The 18006-nt window shown below is 55.9% G+C and overlaps 1 protein-coding gene across 1 annotated transcript in view; it reads right to left on the bottom strand.

The window, feature by feature from the left end:
- Positions 1 to 18006, bottom strand: part of SPTB (spectrin beta, erythrocytic) — a 123806-nt gene that overhangs the window by 11735 nt on the left and 94065 nt on the right. The window contains exons 19-32 of the mRNA XM_032344489.1: positions 17697 to 17843; positions 16159 to 16422; positions 15589 to 15795; positions 15060 to 15149; positions 11667 to 11945; positions 11057 to 11187; positions 9933 to 10137; positions 9288 to 9662; positions 7440 to 7684; positions 6133 to 6271; positions 5597 to 5681; positions 4569 to 4765; positions 4219 to 4268; positions 3675 to 3753 (exon numbers count right to left, since the gene is read on the bottom strand). Of these exons, the coding sequence (XP_032200380.1) occupies positions 3675 to 3753; positions 4219 to 4268; positions 4569 to 4765; positions 5597 to 5681; positions 6133 to 6271; positions 7440 to 7684; positions 9288 to 9662; positions 9933 to 10137; positions 11057 to 11187; positions 11667 to 11945; positions 15060 to 15149; positions 15589 to 15795; positions 16159 to 16422; positions 17697 to 17843 (2493 nt within the window). The remainder of the gene's footprint in view (positions 1 to 3674; positions 3754 to 4218; positions 4269 to 4568; positions 4766 to 5596; positions 5682 to 6132; positions 6272 to 7439; positions 7685 to 9287; positions 9663 to 9932; positions 10138 to 11056; positions 11188 to 11666; positions 11946 to 15059; positions 15150 to 15588; positions 15796 to 16158; positions 16423 to 17696; positions 17844 to 18006) is intronic.

Consider the following 18006-nt stretch of genomic DNA (forward strand, 5'->3'; position numbering starts at 1 on the left):
CAGGCTGCTCGCCAGGGAGGCCGCTCAGAGGGGAGCTGCCCAGCCTGCCAAGGGGGCGACAGTGGCCAGAGCCAACCAGGCATGGTCTGAAAGGTATCCTGGCTGTGACCCAGAGCCCGCTCAGCACCGGGCACACGCCCCTCACATCTGCAAGTGCCGGTCATTTCCCTGAAGCCACGGTGACCTCTGAGACCTTGAAAGGGAGGGGCGGGGGACCTAGGCAGCCCAACTGCCCGCCCTCCTCCCCGCCCTCCTCCCAGATGAGCCGCCCAGGCCTCCCTGGGGCAGCCAGCAGCGGGCAGTCTGGGAAGGGCGCGCTGAGAGTGCCGTCTGTGGGCTGCGCGTGGTCAGAGCTCTCCCTGGGCAGCTGACGAAGGGGCCCGAGAGCAACAGCACCCAGCAGTTGCTCGCTCGAGTACCCTCACGTGCCACCACCCCGTGACTCTGAGGACTGACTCGTTGCTCTTGTGGTCACAGCCCCTAGGAACACCAGTCCCTTTCAGGGATGTCCCTTCCATGGTCACAGCTGCCCCACTGGGAGAGTTCCTCACGCAGGCCCCAATTCCCATCCCAAAGCCAAGAAACATGCAGTGCGCAGCAGACATCCAAGCCCTGTCGGGGACCCTTAAGTCCGGAGTGACTTGGACCCACTGTGAAACCGTCTGTCTGCTGTGAAATCAACCACGTGTCACCACAGATACTAGACCAGGGACTCTCAGGCCCCCAGGCTCTGGAAGACGAGGGTGCTTAACAAGACTCCCCAGCCCCTTCTAGATCCACACCCTGAATGAAGGGGAGAAACACAAGGCAGGGGGATTAGGGTGACAGTGCCCCAGGCACTAAGAGGAAGGGGGATGGCTCAGCTTGCTGCCAGGCACCCATCCAGCACCCTGGGGCCATCTTCAGAGCACAGACCCCCCCACCCCCCACCAGAGCTGAGGCTCAACCCTGCCTCTCTCCGCCAAACGAGGATGAAGGCAAATCCCCCAGCCCTTGACCTCCTTGCCCTCTCCAGCCTCACACCAACTAGCACCTGACAAGTGAACAGGCTCCTCAAAACTAAGGATGAGACCAGAAGAGAGAGGGGAAACCCACCTCTTCCAGCCTCTCCTTTATTTTGGTACATTTTTGACACACAGGAATGTTCTAGACTTTCTGTAATCCCCAAGAGAGGGCTTTATAAAGGTGAGGGGACCCAGGAGGATTAGGCGGTTTGTCTAAAATCATGCAGGACGTCTCCCCCAGAATTAGGGACTGGAACCCAAAGTCCTGACTTCCACTCCAGAAGTTTTGGCTTTCGTGATACCTTGTTTTTTCTGCGTGGCCGCATACATACTTACACACTTACCTGTATGAATGCTTTTTTTTTTTTTTTTTTTTTTAACCAGAACATGCTCTAATGTGGAAAGGGAGTGAGGGAGGCAATTCATTGTATGGTGAGGTGCTTGAGGAAAAGACTGAGGTGGAGTGGCACGCCCGCAGCCGGGAGAGGGAGGGCTGAGCTGGGGCCAGCAGGCTGCTCCCCACCCCCACCGTGCTGTGTAGCCGGCTAGGCAGGGGTTCAGGTGCCTGGCCCACTCCCATCTGCTCCCCCAAGCAGGAAGCCAGCATGCACTAGTGACAGGTTTCACAGAAAGCAACACCACATGGTTCTATTCTACAGGGTGCCCACACCAGACCACACATAGGGGACAGCAGGAGAGCCACCGTGCCCCAGGCCAGGCCAGAGAGAAGGGGCAGCGCACTGCCAGCCTTTCCCAGGAGAAGCCTGTGGTTTCTGTAAAGGTGTCCCAGGCTCATGGGACCCATTTTCCTCTCTTCTCAGGTCAAAGACCAATTGCAGATCCTCATAAAGCCCAACAAAGGGCTCAGAAATGAGAAGTGGCAGGGAATTTGTTTCCATGAGGCCTCAGGCCTGGTGTTCCCTGGATTTGCCATCTGGTTTCTTCCTGTACCAAACACAGGTATTTTCCCCTCTGGCGCAGTGGCCGGCTCTCTGGGAAGGGTCTCAAATGTAGGCTCATTCCCTCCTTCCAGAGATACTCAGGTCCAAGCAGATTTTATTTCCCCAAACCCAGTGACATTCAGGCGCTGGACAGAGGCAGCTCTGATGCACACATAATTCCATTTGCACAGACGTACACGACACAAACCACGGAGTCGCACAGGTAGTCACAAAGGAGCCCGCAGACCCAGGAAGCCACTGCACGGAGACACACAGGGATGGACAGCCGAAGCACGGGCGGTGTGTGACAGTCCCAGTCCCAGCCCCAGCGTCCACTGTTCCTGCCAGCCCCCAGAGTTCTTGCTCCTTCCAGGAGGGGCTGTCTCTGGGAAAAAGGGGCTGGGATGAAGTCCACCAGAGACCCCACATGCGGTGATGGCGCTTCAGAGGGCACTTCTGGGAGAGGCCCTCCATCGGGAGCCCAGGAATGCCCTCTGCTGGACATGACGGGCCGGTGCAGCTCAGAAAGGGAGGCCTCTGGCCAGGCTGGAGGCCACAGAGGGTGCTCGGCGTGGGAGGGGGTGTGTGTGACTCTCAGAAGTGTGAGAAGAGCTGAGATACAGACCTGATGGGGATTCTGCATGGGAAATACGCATTGTAGGTGCATTTTTCTGGGGGTGGCTGGTGTATCAGAGATTTCCACCTAGAATACCAATCTCCCTAAAAGTTCAGGCAAGCTCCAGCGGGCAGCTGGACAGGTGGGGCGCATGCACTGGTGAGCCATGCAAGGCACATGCTGAAGTCTCGTCTTCTTAGCTGCTCCCCAGAGCATTTCTCCAAAATTGGGGTTATAGCCTCAGGCTCCCTGCACGGACACCCTGGGTCTTTTCAGCTAATGGACCTATTCCTTCCGAAGCCATGTGCCCCACACCTTTGGCAGCTGGTCTATCTTGGACCCTCCCAACACTTCCATCAGTCGAGACTCTGCCGCACCCTCCTTTTCTACAAGGTTGGGGGACTGGCCCTGTGACGCGGAAGCCCTCGGGCTCTCTTTTGCTCCAGCAGGGCTCCCTGACGTCTGTTCTGCTTCAGAGCCAGCTCTACATCCAAACCCACCCATAGGCATTAGGCCGGGGGCGGGGGGAGCAAAGGGGGGGGGCTCAGGGTAGGAAGGAGGGATCTGCTGGAGGGTTGGGTGTCCCCCCTTCACTGTCCTGAATGCCCACGGCTGGGGCAGGTGAGGTCAGATGGTCTGTGGATATGTGAGTGTGAGTGTGTGTGTGTGTGTGTGTGTGTGAGAGAGAGAGAATGTGTGTGTGTGTGTGTGAATGTGTGTGTAGGGCATGCTGGGTTAAAGACGGAGTAAGACGGAACACAGGAGAATGATGGGATGGTAAATAAAAATAAACCTTCCCTGGATCAACTCTTTCTCCTAACGTAGATAGTGATGTATTTGTACAATAAAATTTATTAGACTAGATAAAATCAAACTAAAAAGAGTCATGTCAGTGGGCTGGCATGTCAGTGTCTTTGGGGTGAAGGAAGGAGGGCAATTATTCTAGAAATTAAGAAAACCTAAGTGAAAAGGAAGACTGATGTGGAAGAGGAGTCTGGAAGCGTGGGTGGTACAGCCTGTCCTCGCGTTCTGCCCTGGCCGAGCCTAGTAGGGATGGGAGGGCTCCGGCAGCAAAGACTCCCAGGAACCAGACAAATAGGACAGGAAACTGACCGGGGACGTTCTCTCGGTGGCTGCGCGATGCGGACCTCGGGGAGCCTCCCCTGCTGTCTCCCCTTCTTCCTCTTGAGGCCTGTGGAAGACCCAGCCCCTCTTTAGAAACTGCCTCCCCGAAGCCAGTGCCTGGCTTCCTGCTCTTCCCACCAGGAGCCTGTCCGCTCTCTCCTGGTCCCGGCCTCCCAGCAACAGGCTCTCAGCAAGGAACTGCTGAATTGGAAACACCATGGCAGACTCTTCAGAAATGGACACAGTTGAAGGCAGAATGGCCTCTGGAGCATGTGTTCAGTGGCTCCCAGAGCAGGGGGCCGTTTCTGCCTGCACCAGGCCTTCAGACTACCCGTGATTTGGGGGAAACACAAGCTCCTCTAGGCCTTTAGCCTGCAGACACCCCAGACTTCTCTGGCTAGTGGTCTAGGTGTGAGAGGAATTATTAAGACATCCGGGGGCCTGTTTCTGATGAAAAGCACCTTCCCTCTCCCTTCCCACCCATCCTCCTTGGCAGAACGCTCCTGCTCAATCCGCCTGGTCCTCCACTTACCCACTCTCCTCTTCGGGTCTGTCTGGGGTCTGGCGTTCTTTTAGCTCAAGCTAAGGGGAAGAAAAGACCCAGGGTATCAGAGTAGCCACAGAGAAGAGGCTCTCACTGCTTGACAGCCTTCCCTAAACACAGCTCCCCACGCACCTGGTGTTTGTTCTTTTAGAAATTACCGCCTTTATCTTTTGCATTCGGAAGTGCTTTCTACGTCTCCTATTTCCTTCCCACTCTGCCCCTCGCCAAGCCTTGTATACTGTCCGCGTGTGCCCAATAACAGGCTCAGAGTTCGACTTGAGGTCCCCCCTCCTCTGAGGTGTGGCTGTGGGGCCTCCCAGTACGCATTCCCAGCTCACCGTGGTGGGCTTCTCCAGGGCGGCAAAGCGCTCTGCCCAGCTGGCCGTGGACTTCTCAAAAGCCTCATGCCTCCTGATAAGCTTCTCCACACCATCCACCGTGTGTCCAAAGTCCCGGCTGGCCAGGTAGGGCTCCTGGGCGATCAGCCACGCTTCGGCCACAGAGGCATCCCTCGAGAACTGGCACACTTCCAGTACTGCAACGGGGAACAAGCCACAGACCCACCCACAGGGCCCAAGAAGGGCCTGTTAGCACTCAGCAGTGAGCTGCTCCACAGACGAGGAGCTGGTGGTCAGGCAGGAGGCCCTCACAGGGGTCCCTGAACCATGGGGACACCCTGCTCAGCGGTGACCTACTGCCTGAGACCACTCGATCCCATGCCACATGGGGGAGGGTTTCCTCATCTCCAATCCATAGTTATATTGGAAAAACACATGAAATAGAACAAACTCTGTTGGAAAAAAATGTAGCTTAGAATCCCCTTTTGACAAGCAGCCTTTTGCCCTACACGCTTGCTTCCCAGTCCTTGGCTGCCTCCCATAATTGTGCCCAAGCAGCCGCGGGGCTGTCAGGCCCTCCTGGCTTGCGTGCAGCTCCCTCCTGAGTGGTAGGACTTTCCCTTTCCTCGGTCTCCAGCTGCAGATGACAGAGCTCTGTGTCTGACATGCCTCAGATCCAGCAGTGGGAGGTGCTAGAGCCTTAACCTGACCCCTCCCCCCGGCTTCAGGGACAGCAGCCTGGCACATGGTGGTGGTGTCCTCCCGGCAGAAGCTGAGTCACTCATGTTCTGCCTGGACCCAGGCGGGACCGACGGCAAGCAGGGAGAGGGCATGCGGGCTGGTTAGAGGTGGGCAGCCAGCAGCGTGTCTATGCGGCTCCTCTGTGTGGACCCCCGAGGCCCTTGGCTCCAGAACCTTGCTGATGGGTGGCATTCTGGGGTCTCCTCTCTAGGAGGTAAAAATCACTCCTGCCCCGCCCCCACCTCAGCAGGAGTCTGCCCCCCCCCCCAAGTTCTGGGTGTACTCACGCATGCGGAGCTGTTCCTGGCGGTCCTCCCACTTCTCATCCATCTCCTTCCTCCTGGATAGCACCTGCTTCAGTTTCTCACTAATCTGTGGGAAGGAAGGGAGAAGAGCTCAGGCTTTTAGTAAACCTTCGCCTTGTCTGAGGTGGTGTGCAAATGCGTCCTGCAAAGCATGCTGAGTTTGGTCACAAGGACCTCACTTCAAGTCCTGGCCCTGCCACTAGCCAGCTGTGCTACCTTGGGCAAGTGACTTAACCTCTCTGAGGCACGTGTGCCTCTCCTAGGAAATGGGTCTTGCCAACGCCACAGCATGCACACATGTGGGTGGCTAGGTGGGCTATGAGCCCGCTCTCCTCTACTAAGCTGCCAGCCTTGGCTGGGGCCGATGGGGCCCCAATCCCTGGGCCTGCACACAGCTCTGACGCTCCACGAGTGAGAGAGTCTCCTCAGAGAACCCATGGCCCACAGCTCCCTCCCAGGAAACTGTCCAGCCCAGCGAGAATGCAGGCAAGGCTCCCCGTCACCCACTGTCTTCTCACCTCCTCCGAGGCCTGGTGCTGCCTCTCCAGCAGGGACTCCCCCAGCTCTAGGCAGGCGCTGAAGTTCTTGCTCCGGGTGTCGATCTCTGCCTTGATGCCCTGGTGATACTTCATGAGCAGTTCCACTGAGGAGACATCCCTGGGGGATGAAGGGGGGTCAAGGGTCAGGGAGGGAGTTTGAGGAAGAAGGAAACTCTGGGTGACTCTGGCCTGCCTGATGTCAAGTCTAGACCACAGAGGGCCGCCTTCCACCTGCCTGGGACTCTGACCCCACTTCCTCCTCTCTCTCTGGCCAGCCAGGGAGTCCTCTGCCAGCCTAGCCCCAGGGGGAACATTGATGCCCTAGTGTCTTCCGCTGGTCAGTTGGCAGGGGATGAGTCAGGGGTTTGGGGACCCCAGAAGGAGCCTGGGAATATTATTTGAGAATAAAAAGGAATGAGGTTCTGATCCTCGCTATAACATGGATGAACCTTAAAAGGTTTGTACTAAGTGAAACGAGCTAGTCCCAAAGGACCACGTACTGTAAGAGTCCCCTTCTAGGACAAATCTAGGACAGGCAAATCTAGAGAAACGGAAACTAGACTCGTGGTTGCCAGGAGCTCGGGGGAGGAGGGAACTGTGGGGTGATGACTGCTAACGGGTACTGGGATTCTTTCTGGGGTGATGAAAGTCTTCTAAATTTAGAATGTGGTGAGGGCCATACCCGGTGATGTTGAGAAAACCCCTGAACGGGACACATTAGTGGCCGAATGGTATGTTATGCGAAGCGCATTCTGAATAAGGATGTAAAGTATAAAGTCTTGGCCATGACGGGCACTCCAGGGCAGAGGGACAGAGATGGGCCAATGACCACTGCCAGCGAGACAGTCCCCTGGAGAGCTGCTCCCTGCCGAGGTTCTCACTGCCATGAACCCCCCCCGCCCCCACCTCACATGCATAATTAGCTCCTTCTGGAGCTTGGGGAAAATGGCTTCTGCATCCCAGCACGGGGCTGATACATAGGCTCGGACCTGCCCAGCTTTGGGTGTGCAAAGTGCTTACTTTCCCTGACAGCTGTGGTCACTGCCATGCCATCAGGTCTGAATGGCAGAGGTCTTTCTTGCCACTCTCAGGGCTCCCTTTACTCTGAAATGATCGGTGCCCTCAGGAGAAGCTAAGCTACTCCGTTTCTCCCTAGACCCAATCTCAGGTGCTCCCACAGTCCAAGATGGTCCCCCAAGGAGGAGTCGCAGGGCAGCGGCCTGCTCTGCCAGCCTTGGGGACAAAGGGGCTGAGGGGTGGGGCTGTCCTGAGGATGTCCCCCTTACCTAGGCTTCTCCTGGGTCTCAATCTGCCGGATGACGCTTTCCATCCAGGAGAGGAGGTCCCGGGCCATGCTGAAGAAGCGGAACTTGTCTGCCGTGTCTACCAGCTGGGTGCGGCGGCCAGCACAGGCTTCAAGCAGCGCTTGCCAGGCGGCGGACACTTCTTGCTCCTTGTTCTGGATGGTCTCTGCTTTCTCCCCAGCATATGCCTTCTGCAGGCGGCCGGCCACATCCTGGAACTGCTGGACCTGTGGTTGGGCAAAACTGAATGTCGTTCCCCAGAAAGATGTGCCTTGGGCCTCTGCTGGGCAAGGGGTCTCCCTCCTCTGGGTCTCCCTCCCCAGGTCTCTTCTGGAAGGCAAGATCTTCAGCCTTCCACTAATGCTGGGGGAGAAGTCTCCTTGTTTTGGCCTCTATGGACCCAAGCCATCCTTTGGGTTTTGATGAGGATATAAGAGTGAAAGGGACTCTGTGCCCTTTGGTCTCCCCTGAAGTACTGTAATAATAGTAACTATGTGCCAGGCATGCTTCACAGGCACCCTATGAAAGAGGTACTACTGTGATCCTTGTTTTTGAGATGAAGAAACTGAGGTACAGGGAGCCTAAGTGAGTGGCCTGAGGGGTGCAGACTGGATTCCCTGTTCTTAACCTCTCCATAAGCTGCCTGTCCAAGGGAGCGGCTCTCCCAGGTCCCCTGTCTGAGGCCAGTCCTGGTGCAATGAGGCCTCATTCCTGAGACTTCAGTGGGCTGTGCCCCCCTCAGGAGCTACAGCACCCCTGAAGCCCAAGGGCTGCAGGGCAGGCCCCACCACCAGCTGGATGACATTCCCAGGAGCTTCTCTTCTTTTTTTTTTTTTTTTTTTTTTTAAAGATTTTATTTATTTATTTGACAGACGGAGATCACAAGTAGGCAGAGAAGCAGGCAGAGAGAGAGGAGGAAGCAGGCTCCCATGAGAGCCTGATGCGGGCCTCGATCCCAGGACCCTGGGATCATGACCTGAGCCGAAGGCGGAGGCTTTAACCCACTGAGCCACCCAGGCGCCCAGGAGCTTCTCTTCTGAGTGAACCAGGGCCCGACCCACCTCGGTGTTTTATCTCTGAGCTCCGCTGGGTGGACACAGGACTCCACAGCCAGCCCGTCTCTCCTGGGGCCTCTGCAGGGCTCCTGGGGCCTATGCAGCAGGGGCCCCCTGCTCTCACCCTTTCCATCACACCAAGTTCTGTGGAGCCCTACGGGCCTGCAACAGTGTCTCAGGGACCACCCCAGTGATGGGAGGAGCAGGTCTCAGTAGTTCCTGGGGTACCCCCCTGCCCCACCAGCTCCCATGTGGAAAGACTGAACAGCCCAGTGGCTGAGGGCATGGGGTCTAGAGCCAGGACACCCAAATCCGAATCCTGGCGGCACTGTCCAGATGTTCCAGGGAGCTCATTTACGCTCCGTGCCTTGCTTTCCTCATCTATAAAGAGCAGATGATGTTTCTACGTAGCTCTGGAGTATGGGACAGAGTGCGATGCTGACACCAGCACCGAGTGCTGGAAATGCACCGTGTGCGAGTCTGCCAGGAATGCTGTGGCACAGCCAGACACCGAGCATTTTTAGGTATTTGATGCCTTAGATTTTTGTGAGGTTTCAGATTGAAGAACTACTTCTGAAGCTAAAGAATGACTGAAAGCCACAGCTCCCAGCCTTTCTGCCCCAAGCTGTTGCCTTTTGAAAGAGGTGAAATTTGCTGGTGTCTATTCCAGAGGCTGACACCCCCGAGCCCCTGGGGAAGAGGTGGACAGCAGGTCCCTGGAGCCTGCAGGGGGTGGGGGGGTGGGTGGGGATGGACAGCAGGGGACAGAAGGCACCTGCAGTTCCAGCAGGTGGAGCTCCCGCTCGAAGGCCGTGTGCACCCGGTGGAAGGACTCGGCCGTGCTGGCGTCCAGCCCCACGTCCTCGGGCAGCTCTCGGTGCTTCTCATCAATGAGGCCCAGGATCTCCGTGCCCGTGTAGAAGTAGCGGTGCAGGTCGTAGGAGGCGGCCAGCAGCTGCATGCGCGTGTCAATGAGCTCCAGTAGGTCTGCCCACATTTCGTTTAGCCCATCCTTCCACTCGGCAATCGTGGCCGCCTCGCTGTGGCCGGCGTCGATGAGCTGCTCGATGATGATGTTCACGTTGTCCACCCGCTCCTGCCCAATTGCCCCCGTCTCACGGGCAAAGTCCCGGAACTTGTCCCGGAGCAGCTGGACATGGGGGAAACACAAAGGTGGTTATCGGGGCCTAGGGCTGGGGTGTGTGATGTCATCTCCCTAGCCGCAGACTTTCACAAGGCGGGAACCACAACCACCTGGGGCCACACCTTCCTGGGGAAGCGTGGGCTCAGGGGCAGTGTGTCTCCAGCTCTGCGTAGCACTGTGTGTGTGTGTGCACGCGCGCGTGTGTGTGTCTGACCTGACTGCACCTGTGTCTCTGGTGTTGAAGGAAGACAGAGAGCAGTCACTGTGAGTACTCACAGTAACATGGTCAAAGTCTTGCCCCATCTCAGGGGAGGAGGCCACCAGCTCCTTTTCTGAAATCCACTGCTCCAAGTCATCTGTCTCCCTCTTCAGCTGGAACAGGTGATACATGTTCTCCAGCTTCCGCCTGCGTTCTTCGGCTACCTCCTTCAGCCCTGCGTACTGCTTGTCCACTTGCCCCTGAAGTCGTATGATCTGCTCCCTGGAATTCAAAACCAGAAAGCACTCAGAGACGAAGGTAGAGAGTCCAGAGCTCTGTGGAGCCCTACAGCTCGGAGGGGGCACATCTACTTCTCCCCAGCCCCGTGGCAGGGAAAGCTGGGGAGGGGAACTAGGCGGGACGAGAGCAGTTTTTCCTGGGAAGTTTTGGGTGGGGGGGGGGTGTGGAGAACCATCCCATGGACCAGAATGCCTCAGGAGAGGACAGAAATGTGTCCTGTCTGGACAGTGTGCCTCCCAGCATTGTCCCTCATTCCAGGAAGCTCAGGGAGACAAAAGGGACCTCCTCCATTATCTCCCAAGGAGGCTGATGGAGCAGCACTGGCAGCCCGGCTCCAAGGGCAGCAGGGATGGGGCTCAATCCCTGGGGCTCCTCAGGAGATGCTGGGGTGGCTGCTGAAGCCCCACAGCTGTGGAAGCCCTGCAGGCAGCTGAGGTCTGGGCTGTGCCTGGGGGAGCAGCCCGATGGGTCTGGCCCAGCAGACCCACTGACCAGATGGATATAGGTTTTCTACCTTCATGCCTATATAATGATTCTTGCTGAGACACTGGGAGATCCTGAGGTGCTTTCTGGACCATAAAGAGAAAAGCAAAGTTACTCTCCAGTGTCTCTTAGCATAATCTAATTCTTCAAAAGACTGGAACTCTTGGTTCACTGAGAGGGTAGCTTCGCTATCATATTTTCTGACCTTGAAAACCAGGCCTTAGTTGGCCCTGTTCATGCAAAACCAAGGCATGAATTGCAATTAGGCCAATTAGCAGTCCAGAAAGCAGTGGTCTCCAACCCAGTTCTTCCCCAAACTGTTGCTGTTTTCCCCCTTAGACCTGAAGGGATCCCAGCTGGTGGGGTCCCCCAGCCTGATGTCCATCACCCGGCCAAGTCACTCCAGTGGCACACGCACCCCTCAGGGTGGCCCGCGGACAGGAGGCCCTGGGCCCTGGCGGCCAGCTGCTTGATGTTCCTCCCGTATTCCTCCAGCGCGTGCTGCTGCCTCAAATGCCGCTTCAGCATCACGATGGCGCTCTCTTCGTCCTAGGAGGCAGTGACTCTCAGGGCACTTGCTCCCAGAGGTGCCCGAGACTGGGGTGCAGAATGGGGGGTGCAGCCAGGCTAGGAGGACCCTCACAGGAGAGTGGTGCACGCTTCCTTCTTGCTACTCGTTCCTCGGCAACACCCCGCCTTCCTCTTGATCTTCTCTGATGCCTACCCTCCCAGGCCCAGCTCCGATCTGACCCTGTGAAAACTTCCTTAGAGGTGACTCACCTCATCCCTCCCTCCCTCCTGGCAGGCCCTCCATACAGAAGCCACGGCACGAGAAAGCTGGGGAAATCTTGGGTTCGATCACATCTAAGTTGGCAAACGGGGCACCGGGCTGCGGGATGTCTGCCACAGCGGCTGATCCTTCAGACGCCTGGACTTCCGATGCGCAGCTGCCCACTGCCGGCCCCACCCCTGCTCTTCCTCCTGGCCTTGGCTCCCAGCCTGGCACCAGCGCCCCAGCCCGGGCTGACCTTGGGGATCTCGTCGGAGATGATGTAGAACTCCTGCTCGCTGATCCAGGCCTCGGCCTCGCCCGCGTCCAGGTAGTACTGCTGGGCTTCGCTGGCATCCCGCAGGCGCTGCAGCCGCCCGGCCGCCGCCTCCTGAAGCGCATCCCATGCACCCTGCAGGTGCCCCAGGCGCTCCTGGATGTCCTGACAGTCGATCTCAGCCGCCTCCAGCAGCTGCCGCCCTCTCTGCAGCACGTCCTCCACCCGCGGTGCATGGCCCAGGATCTCATTCTGCAGCGTCTGCGGCCAGAGGGGAAGGGCTGGGAGGTGAGGTGGGGGGCCGGCCTGCAGGCAGCGGCTCAGCCAGGGCCCCCTCTGGTCACTCGGGCATACTCCGGAGCTAGTGAGGGCCCGGTGGTGGCCTGGACCGTGTAACCTGTGCACGGTGAGCGGCAGTGCGGGCCTTTGGACGTGGCTCTCTCTGCTCCCTAGGCCTCCTGTGTCTCAGCACAGCTTGCTTCTTAGCTGATTCCTAAATGGCCTTTGAGATCCTATTTTAGCACCTCTGGCTCCATGGGAGACAACAGCTGATGGTGGCTCCTTGCTCAGAGTCTGCCCCCCATTTCTATTTCTCAGATCTTTTGCGAACTCTGTATTGTTTGCTGTTTAAGCCCTTGGTCACAGAGAGGGCATTTTCCTCTCTCTCTGGTGACAGGGTGGCTTTTTTCTTTGGTGGGCCATTACCCATGTGTGGCTCACTTTGGGGTCCTAGAGGCCCTGCCTCGCTGCTGCTTGCATGTGGGCTCTCGGCTCCCACACCTCATCTCCTCCCTTTCTACAATCTCCCCGCAGCCTTGAAAACCATCGGAGGGCAGGGGCGAGAGGCCTACACACAATCCGACAGTGACTGTCAGCACTGAAAGTCCACAGAAGCAGCAGGAGCCACAAGTCACCTAACTTGCTGAAATACCTTCTGACCCTTTATACTGGGAATCTCAATCCTGACCGTTTTTCATGGTCCGTGCCACTGAATTCCCACAACAGCTCTGTGTGCCACTTTCCTTCCCTGAGATCCTGTGACCTCTGCAAGGGATCCTAAAATGTATCTCTCTCCCTCTCTTTTTAAGTAATTCCTTTCCAGGCTCCCATGCAGTGTGCTTCCTTATGATGCATTCTTTCTACCTCACGTGTCCAAAGAGAGCTATGAAGTTATTTCCTAGGTCCTGGGCCTCGTCCTGGGCTCTAGGGACAATGTGGGAATAAGATCAACAAAACCCTGCCTTCATAAAGCTTACACTGTCGTAGACAGAGTGGATGGTAAGCATGGAAATAAGTGAATAAATGTGGATAATGAGTGCTATGAGGAAGATACCCCAGTGAGATCGAGAATGTCTGCTGAGGCATGCTGGTGGCTACTTAGCTGGGGGGCGTCAGGAAGGGCCTTCCCAGGGACATGGCATCCTAGTGAGGCATGAGCAGTGAGAAGGAGGTAACTGTACAAAGGTTTGGGGAATGAGTGTTGCAGACAAGACAGAAGAGAAAGCGTAGAGTCCCTGGGATGGAAGCCAGCTGGGACCATCTGGAGGCCAGAAAATCTGGAATACTATGGAGGAAGGTCAGAGTGATGAGAAGTGAGCTTTAGAGGAAGGCCAGAGCCAGATCAGGTGGGACAGTGGTTCTTAACCCTGGGTGCACACTGAATAGTCTAGGAAAACACAGAGTCAGGGCCCTATCCCCAGGGACCTTAATTAATTGGTCTGAGGTAGGAACGGAGCATCCACAGGTTTAGATGTCCCCCAGGTGATTCTACTGTGCAGCCAAAGTCGAGAACCATTCATGTGAGCCCTTGCAAGGGCTCACATGAATGGTTCTAGCTGTAATGGATAACCATCAGAGCAGTGGTTCTCAAAGTGGGATCCCACACCAACACCATCGACGTCATCTAGGATCTTGGTAGATATGCAAAAGTTACCAGGTTCTCCTCCCAGAGTCTGATTCAGTAGACCTGAGACTGAGCCTGGTCAACTGTGTTTTAACAAGCCCTCTGGGTGAGTCTGGTGCATACTGAAGTTGAGAACCACTGCAACAGAGGGAAAGATAAAATGAGATTTAAGCTATAGCTGGTCTGGCCTGGAGAAGTCTTGACAAGGGCAGCCAGGCTTTCCAAAGAGGCTATCTTTCCCTTCTTGGTTGGGGAAACCCACCTATATTTGTCTTGCCCTTTTCCTGAAATAGCAACCTTCATTCAGCGGAGCTGGGAGTCTTCTGGCAATCACACTGAGGCCAGATAGAGTCAAAGACTTTAGTGTCAAAAGGACTGATGTCAGCTTGTTTTACAGATGAGGAAACTGAGGCCCCAGGATACTGCCTTCTACCAGTATCCTTCCTTTAACTACAGGTTGTGGCATTAGTGGAACCCCTACCTACTAACTTCTAGCCCAAGACCCTGCCTGTGCACACTGGAGCCTTTGTGACTAGGTCAATGTCAACTGGAAGCAAATGGTCTGAGGAACTTTTCAGACACCTCTTTGAATGTAACTCAGACCCTTGCCCAGTTGCTGGGCTCTGTGAGCAGATGTCAGCTGCTGTTATTGTGAGGAAGTACTGGCTGCCAAGGCCTTTCTTCCCCAAGGAAGTGCTGAGCTGATTCAAATTCTGGGACACACTGCTCTTCTCCAAGACCATTTCCCAGGCTCTTGTTGCTCTTGGGCGTGGCTGCCCCCACTTCCCGACCCAGAGAGTTGAGCAGGCAGGAGGAGCCACTCTCTGCCCAAGACCAGGGGCTGGCCGCAGAGACACCATGAACGCGTGCAGCTGGTCTTCTTGGAAGACAAAACACGACACTTGTACTCCTGATACAGGAGGAAGTACTGCATCTGCTCACTCCCAGGAGTCTGACCAGGGTCTCTGAAATGATCCATGAGGTTTAAGAAAGAGCAGAGCAGCAAATGGATGTTGCTCCAATAGGCTCAGGGGCCAAGTTTAAAGGCTTCCCATGAGTATCCTCACGTGGCAGAGAAACGGGGCCTACTTGCTCTGAGGATATCCAACAGGTCAGGCTCAGTCCTGAAAGAGGGGCAAGTCAGTCTTAGGAAAGAAACCAGGAGCTATGGGCTTCCTTTCAGGCAGGACACGGGACACATGACACCCAGGCCAGGGTCCTGTAGTCACTCGATGCTCTGGTGGGTCTGAATGGCTCCTCCCAAATCATCAGGACACCCCCTACCAGCCCTGCCATGGACTTCCTAGAATTCTCTCTGCCATCACCAATGTTCTCTTTTTATGGGATCTGGGGGCCCCACAGCTACCAACAAGAACAATAATGGGCATTCCGCCCTGTGCAGAGCAGGATAGGGCAGGGCTGTGGCAGGGAGGGGGCAGGTGGGGACACTAACGAGATGAAGCAGGACTCACCTGATTCTTCTTCATTAACAGCTGCACGTTTTGCAGATTCGTGCCGTAGTTGGCTGACTGGGCCAGAGGCAGCCTCTCTTCCACCCAGAGCTGTAGAGACCAGAAGGCGGGGCTCAGCGGGCGACAACTGTGGCCACCACTCACCCCAGACAGAGTCAGACAGAGCTCTCTCCTGTCGTGTCTCCCTGGTTCTCTTCCCACACTCCGTCAGGGTTTTGTCCCCATTTTACAGATGGGGACACTTAGATATTTTGAATTGAGGTTCCAAATAATTTGCTTCTGGTCATCCAGGTGGAAGGCAACACAGCTGGATCTTGAACCCAAGTCTGTCTGTCTCAAAGTCCATGACTGAGTTACTGTTCCAAAAGCACTGTCTTTACTTTCATATTTAATATAATTATCATAACGGATCTGAGATCCGGAGGTGAGAGGACAGGACATGTGCTAAGAACCGCCCTGGGCGGCAGCCAGTTATCCTGACGGCAGCTGCCTGCTCGGCCCCTGGGGGAGAGGTCTGCGGCCAACTCACCGTCTCATCTTCTAAGTCCCTAGTGATCTGCAGCTTGGCTCGGGATGATTCCAGCTGCTTCTTCCTCCTCTCCAGGGGCTCTAGGAGGTCCAGGAACCGCCTCTCGATGCTCATGTCTGTGTCTCCTGCCTCCTCTCCCAGCGAGGGCACCTGGGCAAGCAGCTCCCCCAACTCCTCCTTCCGCACGTTCACTTGGTCCTCCACACGCTGGGACACAAGAGGACATGTCGGTAACAGCCTTGGCCCCTGGGTAGCCCTGCGTCTGCTTCATCATCCATATCCTATCCATTCTTAAAGGTCCCGCCTCCCTCAGGAAGTCTCTCTGGATGCCCCCACTCAGCCTTCCCACAGGTGCTTGTCCTATACTTCCTGTGCATTTTTTTTTTTTTTTTTAAATCCAGGATCCCTGTCTTACCCACTGCAAAGGGGTAAGAGATGGGTTATCAACCAGGAGACAGTTTTGCTCAAGTCCCGCTAAGAGGAACAGAAGGAATTCTCCCTTTCAGGTTTCAGATTCCCTCCCCAAGATCTCCTATTCCGACATCCTCAGTCTACAACCCACTCACGTGCCTTCAGCTTCGCCAACATCCGGTTGACACTGGTCAGGTCCTTGCCGGGGTCATCAGATCGCAGCTGGTCCTCCATAGCACTGATCCACTTGTTGAGGTCGGCATGGGTCTGTGAGCGCAGGTAGGAGCTCCTGGCAGCTGAGAGATGCTGGGCCCTCTCCTGTGTGGTGGCCTGAAGCTCATCCCAGAGCCGGTGCAAGTCTTCCAGCCTCTGGGCCACCCGGGCTGTATACTGGGTCTTCTCCTCCATCAGCTGCTTTCCTTCCTGCATGGGGAAGCAGGAGGGCTCACCCTCTGAGGCCCAGCAACCTTGGAGCGGCCCTCCAAGGGTTGTAGTTGCCAGGGGTTAACTGAGGGGAGGTCGGGGAGGCAAAGAATGTGCCTAGAATGCAGGTGAGGCTCCGCTGATTCTGCACCCCCAGAGTTATTTGCAGGAGAAGATGTGACAGGGAGGGGTATGTCTGGGGCTAAGGGCTCCAGAAGACTGTAGGATGGGGAGTTGCTGCTGACCAGGATCAGCTGATCTAAATTATTTTTTAATTAAAAGAAAAAAAAGAAACAAGATCCACCCAGGTCCAGCCAACATGGAAAGGACTCTATGCTCTCAATGGTCTTCCTAGCAGCTGTGCACTAGTCTTCGGTGGTGTCTTTTAGTTACTGGGTTTGTCTTACCGGGTTTTCACCTGCATAAATGTACCCTTTCAGCTGGGTACAGTGTAATCGATTTGGGCCTAGGAATGTATGTTGCTAATAACAGCCAATATTTACTGCATACCTCATAAGCGCCAAGTACTATGCATGCTAAGTGCTTTAATGTTCACAATTCCCTTGCGCAGGTACTGCTATTACCCTCATTTTTCAGATGGAGAGAGTGAGGCTCAGGGAGATTGAGTCGTCGGACAGTCTGGCTCAGAGTCTGCACCTTCGACCACAATGGCTGCTGCCCTGTGTGGACCCTACACCTGCTTCTTCCTGGACAGCCACAGCAGTGGGGAGCAAAGGTGAGGGACGCCCAGATGGAATGCCAGCTACATTTAACTTGGGCCCTGGAGCGGGCTTGGTTATAAAGGGGTCATCCTCTTAGTGTCCCCCATCTATGAGGGGTGTGAGTGACCACTCCTTGGTGGTCTTGCCCATCCAAACGATGAGGTTTCACGGTCCCCTGGACTACTGTGCTTATCTCCCACGTCCCCCTGCCCTCGGGCAGGACAGTGCTGGGGCCCTGGTGAGGATAATGGAAGCACACGGAGAGAGCTGGTATCCCGGCACCACAGCTGAGGCGCGCACCCAGGTCTCCTCAGTGTCTGGACTGTCCCCAGACTCAGGTGCCCCAGAGGACACACCAATTCTGACCAGGCCTAACAGGACTGGACGTGGCAGGAGCTCTGAAGGTTGGACTACTCTTTAGAGAAGTGTTTCACTTCCAGGTTCTATATTGTCCAGTAAGCTTCAGACGGTGTCCACGCGCCACGTGAAGCCCCACTCAGGCATGCGCATCTGGGAAGAGAGCCCCCAGCGCACCTCACTCATTTCACTTACCGCATCGATGCTATCCAGCCACCCCTGGTGGGAAGCCAGGTCTGCCATAAAGGCCTGGTGCTTTGCCCACTTGTTTTGTAGGTTTCTCGCGTCATCATAGGAGACATCCTGAGATGTCAGCAGCTTGTCATTGATCCAGAGAGTGAGCTGTGGACAGAAGGAGGGAGTCCAACAGTCTTTGAGTGGACCTCTTTGGCCAGGGGCTCAGGGCAGGACCTGCGGTTCACCTCTGACTGCAGAAGGCAGTCCAGGAGAGGAAGTATGAACACAGCGGAGTACTACTCTCTAACGCTCGGTCCCTGACTCTGAG

Source organism: Mustela erminea, chromosome 5 (assembly GCF_009829155.1).
Source record: "Mustela erminea isolate mMusErm1 chromosome 5, mMusErm1.Pri, whole genome shotgun sequence".
Taxonomy (NCBI): domain Eukaryota; kingdom Metazoa; phylum Chordata; class Mammalia; order Carnivora; family Mustelidae; genus Mustela; species Mustela erminea.